Below are 10658 nucleotides of genomic sequence, written 5' to 3' on the forward strand. Positions count from 1 at the left end.
GCACACACACAGACCACCCCCTCACCCCCACCCCTGCTGCTCTGCTGGCATCTCCCTGTGGCCCTCGCTCTCAGGCTGGGCGGCTTGGACCTTCCTGTGCTCACGCTGGGCAGCTAACCCTCTTCCACTGCGTGGTCAGGGCTTGGGTAGCATTGGTGACCCCCCCATTGGCTGCTTCATGCCTCACGGAAGTATCTGGCTTATTTTGCAGACACCAAAAACCTGCGAAAACTTCATCAAGCTCTGCAAGAAGCAGTATTACGATGGCACCATCTTCCACAGGTCCATCCGGAATTTCGTGGTGAGTGACCTGGGTCAGTGCTGGCCTCCGGGGCCAGATGCCTCCTGGAGGTGACTTCTGCCATATGTGGGAGCCCCTTCTCGGGCAGGGAAACTGCAGACTCACCCCTTGAGCACCCAGCCTGGCCACACTGGGCTTGTGCAGAGACGGGCCCTGGGAGGGCCTCTGTCCTCACCAAGAACTCAGACCCCCCTAAGTCCATCTGGCCGGTGGGGAGTTGCTTCCGAGTGGGGGCTGTGGAAGGGCCGGCAGGGCCGCGGGCATGGCTTGCTCACTGGCTTTTGTTCTTGCAGATCCAGGGAGGTGACCCCACTGGCACAGGCACGGGTAGGTACTGGTGCTGGGGTTCCCTGGGCAGCTTTGGCTGCCCCATCGGCCGTGAGGGGGTAGGTGGGTGGGCATGCTGAGTTCCAGATGTGGCGTTAGGTGATCTTGGGCATGTCCCTATTTTCTCATTTTGAGATGGAGGGGAGCATGTTGCCTCCTCCACAGGCCTCTGGGCACCCATGTTTTTTAAAAAGGGAGAGGGATAGAGAGAAACATCGATTCAGCTGCCTCCTACACATCCCCCTACTGGGGATGTGCCTGCAACCAAGGTACATGTCCTTAACTGGAATCGAACCTGGGACCCTTTGGTCTGAAGGCCAACGCTCTATCCACTGAGCCAAACAGGTCAGGGCCGGGCACCCATCTTTGTCAGTGGACAAGGGGTGCTCAGGGCCCATAGCAGAGAGAGGTTATCCCCCCCGTCCCAGATGTCTGGCTGCCCTCCCAAAGCTCCCACCCCCCAGCTTGTCAGCTGCGGGGGCCCAGGCCCACTCCCTCGCCCAGATGGGTAAGCAGTAGCAGCATGTGCCCTTCACCCTTTACTTCATTCTCAGGGCTGGACCCCACGTAGGGGCTTCTAGGGCCCTGGGGGCTGGTGATGAGGGGCCCTCAGGGCCAGGGCTGCCCTCCAAGGTGCCCCTGCCCCAGACCAGTCCCAGCAGTGCCCAGTGCCCGAGACTCAGCATAGATTTCTGGAGCTGGGCTGTGTCCTGCTGGCTGCACTCAGCTAGGCCCCAGCCGTTCTTGCTGCCAACCATGCTCCTTTCTCTTCCAGGCGGGGAGTCTTACTGGGGAAAACCCTTCAAAGATGAGTTCCGGCCCAACCTCTCGCACACCGGCCGGGGCATCCTCAGCATGGCCAACTCGGGGCCCAACACCAACAAGTCTCAGTTGTGAGTTGCTGGGTGGCTAGGGGAGGGGCCGGGGAGGCGGCTTGGGCTCCCTGCAGGTACCCCCTCAGCCCTGCCCTGAATCCAACCAGGAAGGTGTGCAGCACCCCCACTGGGGAGATGGTGGCCTGCTCACGGGCACCTTAGCCTCCACCGTCTGCCGTTAGCGTTGTCCCCAAGCCTCGGAGTGGCTTCGTGCGCTGTAACCAGCCCTGGAACACTTTTTGCCTTCTTGTCTTGTCTGATCTCTTCTTCCATCTTTTACTTTTAACCTTTCAGCTTGTTGAAGTTTTAGGGCTTTCTAAGGCACATACCTAGATACTGGTTTAATTCAACCTGAGAATCTTAAGTACGTACTTTACTTTCCAGTTATACTGCTGCTATCTTTGTGCTTTCTGATGAACCTTTTTAAATATTTTTATTTCTTCCTCTCCCCTTTCTTGGTTTGGAAGTTAGATGTTTTACTTCTAGCCTTAAATCAGGTTTATCTATTTAAAGTCTAAAGTTATTAGTTCATATCTACCTCACTCCAAGACAAAACCCTTCCAGTCACCCCCCCCATCCAGGTTAGTGTAGTTGTGAATTTAATTCCACCCATTAAAAACATTTTTTTAACCCATTTGTTGATTTTAGAGACCGGGGGGAGAGAAACATTTGTTCCATCTGTCTATGCATTCACTGGCTGATTCTTGTAAGTTCCCTGAAATTGAACTGGCAACCCTGATTATATCAGGATGATGCTCTAACAAACTAGCAACCCAGCCAGGGCCTAATTCCGCCCATTTTTAAAAAATTATCTTTATTATTGACAGTGTTACAGATGTCCCCTTTTTAATTCCACCCATTTTTATGCCACATCGGAAGTGAGCTGTTCTAGGTCAGTGTTGCTGTACGTGCACCTGCGTCTCTGTCTTGACTTCCTGTCCTGCTCATTGCCCCTTCCTGCTGGTTCAGAGTCCTCGGTCCTTTAGTCTCTCAGTGGATGGGCTCTAGTCTTCTACTTGCGCTGTCTCCAGGGCAGCCTCTGCCTCTGGGCTCTGGACATAGTGTCCGGTGGGAGGTTGGCAGTGGCCGGGCCTGAGCCTCCACTGCCCCTTCCTGGCGGCCATGCACTGGGATTCCTCCCGAGTGGCCAGAGGCCCCCATCGCCTGGTGGCACCTTGGTTGACAGCCTGCCCTAGGCAGGCAAGGGACTGTGCTGTGCACACAGTGAGCAGGCATGGGGCAGGGTGTGTGTGGCCTGGTTTGTGCTCAGCGGCCGTGGGGAAGCTTACTCCTCCTGACCTCCCTGTTCTCCTTCCCAGCTTCATCACCTTCCGCTCCTGCGCTTACCTCGACAAGAAGCACACCATCTTCGGGCGGTAAGAGAAGTTGCTGCGTGAGGTCGGGGCTGTTGGGAGGGCGGGCTCCTTCCCCAGCTGGAGCCTCTTGCTGCCTTTTCCGCGGCCTGGCCCTGCCGAGGTCACAGCTGTGCAGGACGGGGACTTGGGGTTTCTGTGTTGGGCAGGGGACCTTGGCTAGGAAGAGCGCAGCTGCAGCCCTGCCTGGTGGCTGTCCTGCCCGGTCAGCCCCTCGGGTTCTCCTTTGGAGACCACAAATCACAGGTCTGGGCACCTCCTTCTTTCCGTCCTGGGAAGGCCCAGGGGGAATTTCCAGCTTTGTGGCCTTACGGTCTCTGTCTCACTCCTCAGCTCTGTGGTGGTAGCAGAGCAGCCACAGACAGTGTGGAAGCAGCGGGGCTGTGTCCTGATAAAGCCTCACCTCTCAGGCCCCTCCTGTCCTGGCCCACAGTCCTGTGCTGGCCCACAGGTCTTCCTGAATCTGTCTGCGCCCTCGCCTGTGAGGCCAGCATGGGCCTGCAGCCCCTCTTCCTGGCATGCTATGGGGACTTGGCCTTTGGGGGTGCCCTGAGCAGGGCATATTCAGAGGCACCCTTCCCTCTGCTGCAGGGTTGTCGGGGGCTTTGACACACTAACAGCCATGGAGAACGTGGAGAGTGATCCCAAAACTGACCGCCCTAAGGTATGTGCCCTGGGAGAACAGGGGCTGCTCCTCAGGCTTAGCCGGGCACTTGTGGGGTCGTCTCCTGCCAGCCCTGCTCACGGGCTCCCTCTGCTGTAGGAGGAGATCCGCATCGACTCCACCACGGTGTTTGTGGACCCCTACGAGGAGGCTGATGTTCAGGTGAGGGTGTGTGGCCACAGGGGGAGGGCTTGGGGAGTCCTATCTAGCCCGAGGGGCTCCGGGTCAGCCACATCCCTGCTCCACCACAGATCGCCGAGGAACGGAAGAAGACACAGCTCGCGGAGGCAGCCCCCGAGAGCACAGTGAAGAAAAGCCAGTCCAAGTCAGGGAGCCAGGGCCCCCCAACCTACCGCCAGGGGGTGGGCAAGTACATCAACCCTGCAGCCACGTGAGTGGGGTGGGAGCTGGTGTCTGTTCCCAGGGTGTGCCCATGTGCTTACTGATCCGGGATTGAGCCGTGAGCGGGAGCTGGGAGGCTTGGTGTAGCTGAAGCGGGTGGGGGTGATGTGGAACGCCTGGCACCCACAGCAGCTGGCGCCCCGCTCTTCTCTCCCCAGGAAACGTGCGGCTGATGAGGAACCATCCACCAGCGCAGCTGTCCCCGTGGCCAAGAAGAAGCCCAGTGGAGGTTTCAAGGACTTCAGTGCGTGGTAGCAGCAGGCCTGCTGCTCGGACCCAGGTAGGGACGCGGTTTCTGCCCGCCCACGCCAGCCCTTGCCTGTTGCTTGGGTTCCCTTTCCTGTCCCAGGAGCCCATGGCCTCCTCCTCCCTCACCCATGCAGTGTCCTGGCCCCAGCCAGAGCCCACGTCTGGGACCTCTGGTCTGGGTTTGGGAAGAAGAGCTGTTGTCTCCTGTCCCAGTTTTCTTACCATCACCTCCCACTTCTGTCATCTTCTTGGGACTGTTTTTACTCCATGTGGCCTCCTGACCAGCGGCCTCACCCCGAACCTTGTTAAAGTCTGACCTGGAGGCGGGGCTCTGAGGTCTGTGTCCACGGGGGCTTCTGATGCCAGTGATTTGAGGACCCTGGACTAGAACCTGGATGTTATTTCCAAAAACCTTTCTGCCCCCTCTTGCTTGGGTTTCCTGGGTCCAGCTCAGCAAGGACCATGGGCAGTCACAGCCATGCCCAAGGCACGCCTGCTCTGGGTTCTACCCCAGGACTGCCCACCTTCTGTCTCAGGCTGGTGACAAGACCACACCTGGGTGAGGGCAGCTGGCTCCTGTTGGACGTGCAGAAGGCCCCATCCAGCTAGTGTGCGTGGGCCCCCACCTCCTTCCACCCTCAGGGCCCGTCCTTGTACTCAAACCTGGCCGCCAGTCCCAGCTCTTAGGACTCTCGGGCAGCCACGCCAGCATTTCCTAACTTAAGAGTCCCTTCCCTGACCCTGTTTTTTCCAAAAAGCTTCCTCTTGCCCACCCACCCTTGTTTTCTGTTCCTTCTGCAGCCTGTGCCCGCCCGGCTTCCTTTCTCCTGACCTTGAATCTACCTCAGCTCTCCTAAAGTGCCTGCAAAAGCCGGGGACAGCTGCCCCCTCTACCCTGGGGCTCTAAAAGATCCCCGTTCCCCTCACACCTCTTCTCAACGCTAAGGTCCTTGGGTCGGCACAGCCCACCACTTCCTCCTGCTCAGCACGCTGAAGTTCTAACTCCGTTTCATCCTTGGTTCCTCACCCCAAACCTCAATTCCGTCTGTAAGTCTCGACAGTTCTTCCAGAAGGCACCTGGCTCTCTCCCAGCTCTGATGCTCAACACCAGGCCCAAACCCGGTGTCTCACCTGCCGCCTCCTCTGGCCCTCGTGCACGGCCACACCGACGCCGAGTCACCTTCCCACAGCTGCTGACCTGACAGTGGCTCTCCGCTGTGCCTGTCAGCTGTCTAGCTCCTCTGCACCTTCAGTCACAGGGGTCCCTCGCTTCTTCACGACCCCTTCATTCCCTCCAAGCTAAGATGTCTGCGAACTCACTCGGGAAAGGCTGTTTGCACCGGCGCGGTCTCCGAGAGCCTGGCAGATCCAGGAGGCGGCAGGCAGGTGGGTGTGTGACAGCACAGGGCCCGGCTGCCTCTGGAGGAGACCCTGTGCTCCCGTGGGAGCGGCGTGGCCCCAGGGCCTGTCCCTCAGCAGCAGAGCCAAGCACCTGCTACTGCAAAGGAGACGCTGGACATGGAAGCTTTATTTCTGAACCTCACACTGACACAGGCGGGGGAGGCTGTGTGCTCGCACTGGCAGTCGAGCTCTGAGGGGGGCCTCCGGGCTAGGCGAGGCTGCAGCCCCATGGAGCGGCCCCCAGGTTGGCCCAGAGCCTTTGACAAATGAGGTTTACATTCTGTAGGTTACTTTGGAGCTTACATTGTAGTTTTCCAGAAATTAAAAGCACTTGGATTTTTTAAGTACCTGGTGAGGTCATCAGGTAAATTAAAGGACTTTTGAAAAATTCCCATTTCTGATCCTTGCTAATATCTGACAGATGCCATCAAGAATGAGTGTTAAGGTATAAAAATACTATATATGTATATACAAAACGGCAACAGGATTAAACCACGTTTCTAAAGCAAACGTACTGAGCCAGAGGACACAGCACAGTTTTAAGTTAAATGCATTTGTAATCCTGGCATCACCTCCCACTCAGGGAAAAAATAGTTTAAATAACTCAAAAGTCGGGATGACATTTACTGTTTAGGAATTTGAGAGGGTGGAACATACCAGCACATAGTTGTGGCTCGTGCATGTCCTTCCCTGAAGCCAGCTCAGTTCATTTGGTTTCAAAAGGAGCTTGGGTTTTGCAGACCAACAAAAAAGTGGTGAGAATATTTGTATCAATTATATAAAAAAACAAAAAAAAGGCATAAGACCAAGAAAAAGGTTTTGATGCCATCAAATATACGATACAAAACCAAAGTGCTCAAATTGAAGGAGCAGTAAAATTGCCCAGAACATATAAAAGCTTTAAATAGAAGTTCAGTATTTACAAAACTGGTCAGGAGAATTTTAGATTCAGTTGCAGCAAAGACCTGGAGACACGCAGGAGCCGATGCCCTGGCCCAGCGGTAGGGGCACAGCGCCGCCCACTTCCCTGGTCCGCGGAGCCTCAGGTGCAGCGGAGGCTTGTAGAGGAACCAAAGCGAGAAGGGCGTGTCCATTTCGGCCAGGTTTGCTCCACGGGGACTCAGGGAAGGCTCCCTCAGTCCCTCCACGTGTCCCCTAAGGACCGAGCTGCAGGTGTTCGCGCGAAGCGTCTTCAGGTTTCCCACTGCTCGCGGCCCTGGAGGCCCGCGGCTGCACAGCGAACCCGACCTTGGACAGCGGCCGGGCGGTCAGCCTCTCTCTTTGGACGCCAGCCAGAGCACTGCGAGTGCAGAGGCTGCCACAGTGGCACCCGGACCGGGACCTTCCTTCAGCCCAGGATGCGCGGCAGAGGCTCCTCGGCCCTAACCAGCCTGCTCTCCGGCTGCCATGCTCCCCGTGTCCCAGGGCTTCGGGACTCAGGCAGAGATGGTGCCAAAAGGGGAGCTCCAGGTGAGCAGCCGAACCAGAACCGGGCAGTGAGCCCAGTGCCTGCACGGCCACGGCTCTGGGCTTGGGAGGCTGGGGTCGGAGCAGGGGCTCATGCTCGCTGCCACTGGACTAACCTCGCCTACAGGGTGAGAAGCGCCTGGGCACACGGCTCTCTCCCTGCTCCCCGGGGCCCCTTTCCTGCCCGTGGCGCCGGGATCCAGTGAGCCCCACGCCACGGCAACCACAGAGGCCTCCCCGCACGCCTGGAGCAGCAGCTGGCCCACAGGCTGGAGTCGGGTTAGAACATTGAAACAAAACTTATTTGGGAACATTTTTGATCTAAATTCTTTACAAATTGGCCAAAACCCGTGCAGTGCCCACTCCCTGCAGAAGCAGGGGTGGGTCAAAACTTAAAACATGTGGCGGCTTCTCAGGACCTAGGACACTGCGCAGGCCCTTCTGGGACAGCCCATGGGACAGCCCGGCGAGGCAGGGTGACCCGTGAGCAAACCAAACATCTCATTTACGAAGTTTAAACCTGTCTTGCAACTTTAACCTTTTCTGAAAACATTAAAAACAACCTACCAAATCTCAAGTTTGAAAGTTTGTCCCGTTAGTTCCGGCCTCTTTCATATGCAAAAATAATTATTTTTCTTCAAGTACATCAGAGTAGAAAAGGAAGTCGGATTTACTCAGTCCAGTGTGTTAAACTAGTACTCCATGGACCAGCGCTCAGTGCCTGCCTCACGTCAGCCCCACCTCCGGAGCCTGGTCCGGGACTTGGCCCTGGCACAGCTGCGCCCGCAGGCCCTGGGTCAGTCTTTGCTAACAACTGGTTCACTTGATTCCTAGATAAGGAGGCTATTGGCTTAAATAAACAGGATGTTCCATTGAACACATTTCTCTATTTCTAGCTCACCTAAAATGTGATCAATGGTATCTTCTGGTTTTGAACAAGGCTAAGAAAAACACCCTTCGTGTACAGATTTGACTGCTTCTGGAATATTCTGAAATGAGCACTGTGACTTAACAGCTCATTTGCAAGAGAAATAACCAATTTGTAATTCTGCAAATTAGGAAAAAAGTGGGCTATAACGCTGTCCTTCTAAACGACAGGGGTGAACCTGCTCTAAAGACCCTGTCCCTGTGGTCTGTAGATGTGGCTTGTTTCTGTCAACTGTGAAAGAGCAGCCAAACTTGATCTTAAAGTCACAGGTTCAAGAAGGTATCAACTAGACAGGTAAGCCATCAGCTGGTTAATTCTTCCTCTAGAATTTGAGACACTAGAAAAGGGTCACTGAAACGTTTCTGAAACGACCACATACAGGAAGAGGACATAGACCAAATGGAGCCTTACCCACGGGAGCGGCCGGCAGAGGCAGGCTTGCAAGGTTCAAGTTCAAGAAATAGTCATCCAGGGCGCTCCTGTTTCCATTCCAATACAGTCTCTCGCCAAACAGGATTCGGAAGAGAACAGGAAGCCTTCGCTTTACTCCCAGCCATTGTCTTTGATCATGTGGGCAAGCTCAATGATGAATTTCCCTTCCTTATATTTCTGACTGCTTTCAAAGGCGTGTTCCTTGGGGGAAAAGTAGAAACAGGAGGTTTCAGGAAAGACTCTGTTTCATTCTCAACTTTGCTGCACTGTGAGCAGAGAAAGTAAAGTGAGTGTATGGTAGCACGTCTCCCAGACGTCCCCTGCACAGGCTCATGGCGGGGGTCTGTCTCGGGTGACAGCCCATGGAGGGCAGCGCAGGGCTGCTGTGCCTGTGGCATCAGGTTACAGTTCAACTTAGCACCTGCCCTGTGCAGGGCAATTTGGGAGGAGGAAGAGGAGCGCAATGCGCCTTCCAGGGACTCCAGGCGAGAGGAGGGTGCCGGTGACTGCACTGGGAGCCCGGGCATAGTTCAGAGATGCTGTAGGGAGCGAAGGCCCTTTGTTGGGGGCCGGGGTGGTCAGGGATGGAATGGGCCAAGCAGGGGGACGGGCGGGGGAATGTGCAGGCCTCACTAAGCTCGCCTCTGTGCTGGGCGCTGTCTCCCCTCATATTGATGGGGACGTGGGACACAGCAACGATCGAGAATTCCAGGAGGGAGAGCCGTGCCCTGACGAAGAAAACCAGGATGCATGCAGGAGGCAGCCGATCAATCATTCTCATCATTGATGCTTCTACCTCTCTCTTCCTCTCCCCTTCTCTCTGAAAGCAATGAAAACATTTTAAAAAATGAACTCTTGCTCGGCCAGCATGGCTCAGTGGTTGAGCATCAACCTATGAACCAGGAGGTCATGGTTTGATTCCGGGTCAGGGCACATGCCCGGGTTGCGGGCTTGATCCCCAGTCCAGGGGGCATATGCAGGAGGCAGCCAATCAATGATTCTCATCATTGATGTCTCTCTCCCTCTCTCTCTTTCTCTCTGAAATCAATAAAAATATATATTTAAAAGAAAAATGAACTCTGATAGGATTACACTTCCGGGGGAGATCTACGTATTTGCAAATTTTGTTTCCATTTGTAAATGTTTTGTTTATCGTAGTACATCTGCGTGTTCTCTGGAATGTCAGAACAAGGCGGTCACTCACGTATTTCCACCCGAGCGTGGTTTTGCAGTTCTCACAGTAGATGTCTGCGACGGCGTGCAGGCCGGTGAGAAGGACCCTCTCCTCGGCCGGGCCGCAGCCCACGTTCACCCTGCAGGAGGGAGCAGCCGATGCTGGGGACCTGCCCCCTGAGGGCCTTCCCACCAGCACCACGCCCCCGGCCCCCCCCCAGAGGGGCCACCCCCTCGGTGGTGATTTCTTGAGGCAGTTGGTTACCAGACAGGCAGCAGTGTTGTAACTGTCCGCCTCCCCCAGGCCTGCCCATCGCCACCTCTCAGGAGAAGGCACCACCTTTTATCTCCCCAGGACGGGCAGGCTCTGGGAGGTGAGCACAGTGCTGCTGTAGCAAAACTCACCCCCCCGCCCCCAAACGGGAAGGAACCCCTCGGTGGTGATTTCTTGAGGCAGTTGGTTACCAGACAGGCAGCAGTGTTGTAACTGTCCGCCTCCCCCAGGCCTGCCCATCGCCACCTCTCAGGAGAAGGCACCACCTTTTATCTCCCCAGGACGGGCAGGCTCTGGGAGGTGAGCACAGTGCTGCTGTAGCAAAACTCACCCCCCCGCCCCCAAACGGGAAGGAAACCACAGTATGTGTGCAGACCAATCCCTCAGAGCCGCATGCCTTCCCGAAACTCTCAAGACGAGAGAGAATTCTTTAAGATCATGTAAGAGACACGGGTCGTTCTAGACGCTGGGCAGCACTGAACCCCAGCACCGAGTGCTTCAATGGGCACAGACGCGACCCCTGGGATCTGACACCGACCACAGCAGCCCCCGGCTGAGTGGCCGTGATACTCACACAGAATTGAAGAGGTAGGCGCGCCCCTGGCTTCCCTGAAAGGACTGAAAGAAGAGCAGAGTGTTAAAGGTGATTGTGACGAGGCAAAGGTGACAGGAGTCTCGAGTTTTGGAATGAAAGTGGAGGAGCTGTGTTTCAGGTCACGGGTCAGCACACGGGCTGAAGGGCTGCCTGGCAGAGCGCGAGGGGCTGAGCTCAGGGCCTGGAGCAGGACAAGA

General features: G+C 55.9%; 2 protein-coding genes across 2 annotated transcripts in view; one reads left to right on the forward strand and one right to left on the reverse strand.

The window, feature by feature from the left end:
- The window catches only part of PPIL2 (peptidylprolyl isomerase like 2), a 30623-nt gene extending 24639 nt beyond the window's left edge, over positions 1-5984 (forward strand). The window contains exons 13-21 of the mRNA XM_006768862.2: positions 212-301; positions 595-628; positions 1404-1521; positions 2823-2879; positions 3468-3540; positions 3640-3702; positions 3792-3931; positions 4101-4222; positions 4993-5984. Of these exons, the coding sequence (XP_006768925.1) occupies positions 212-301; positions 595-628; positions 1404-1521; positions 2823-2879; positions 3468-3540; positions 3640-3702; positions 3792-3931; positions 4101-4197 (672 nt within the window). The 3' untranslated portion in view covers positions 4198-4222; positions 4993-5984. The remainder of the gene's footprint in view (positions 1-211; positions 302-594; positions 629-1403; positions 1522-2822; positions 2880-3467; positions 3541-3639; positions 3703-3791; positions 3932-4100; positions 4223-4992) is intronic.
- Positions 5985-8467: 2483 nt separating this feature from the next.
- The window catches only part of YPEL1 (yippee like 1), an 8286-nt gene continuing 6095 nt past the window's right edge, over positions 8468-10658 (reverse strand). Inside the window, exons 2-4 of the mRNA XM_006768863.2 lie at positions 10441-10484; positions 9624-9732; positions 8468-8620 (exon numbers count right to left, since the gene is read on the reverse strand). Of these exons, the coding sequence (XP_006768926.1) occupies positions 8531-8620; positions 9624-9732; positions 10441-10484 (243 nt within the window). The 3' untranslated portion in view covers positions 8468-8530. The remainder of the gene's footprint in view (positions 8621-9623; positions 9733-10440; positions 10485-10658) is intronic.

This window comes from Myotis davidii, unplaced genomic scaffold, assembly GCF_000327345.1.
Source record: "Myotis davidii unplaced genomic scaffold, ASM32734v1 scaffold223, whole genome shotgun sequence".
NCBI classification, from domain to species: Eukaryota; Metazoa; Chordata; class Mammalia; order Chiroptera; family Vespertilionidae; genus Myotis; species Myotis davidii.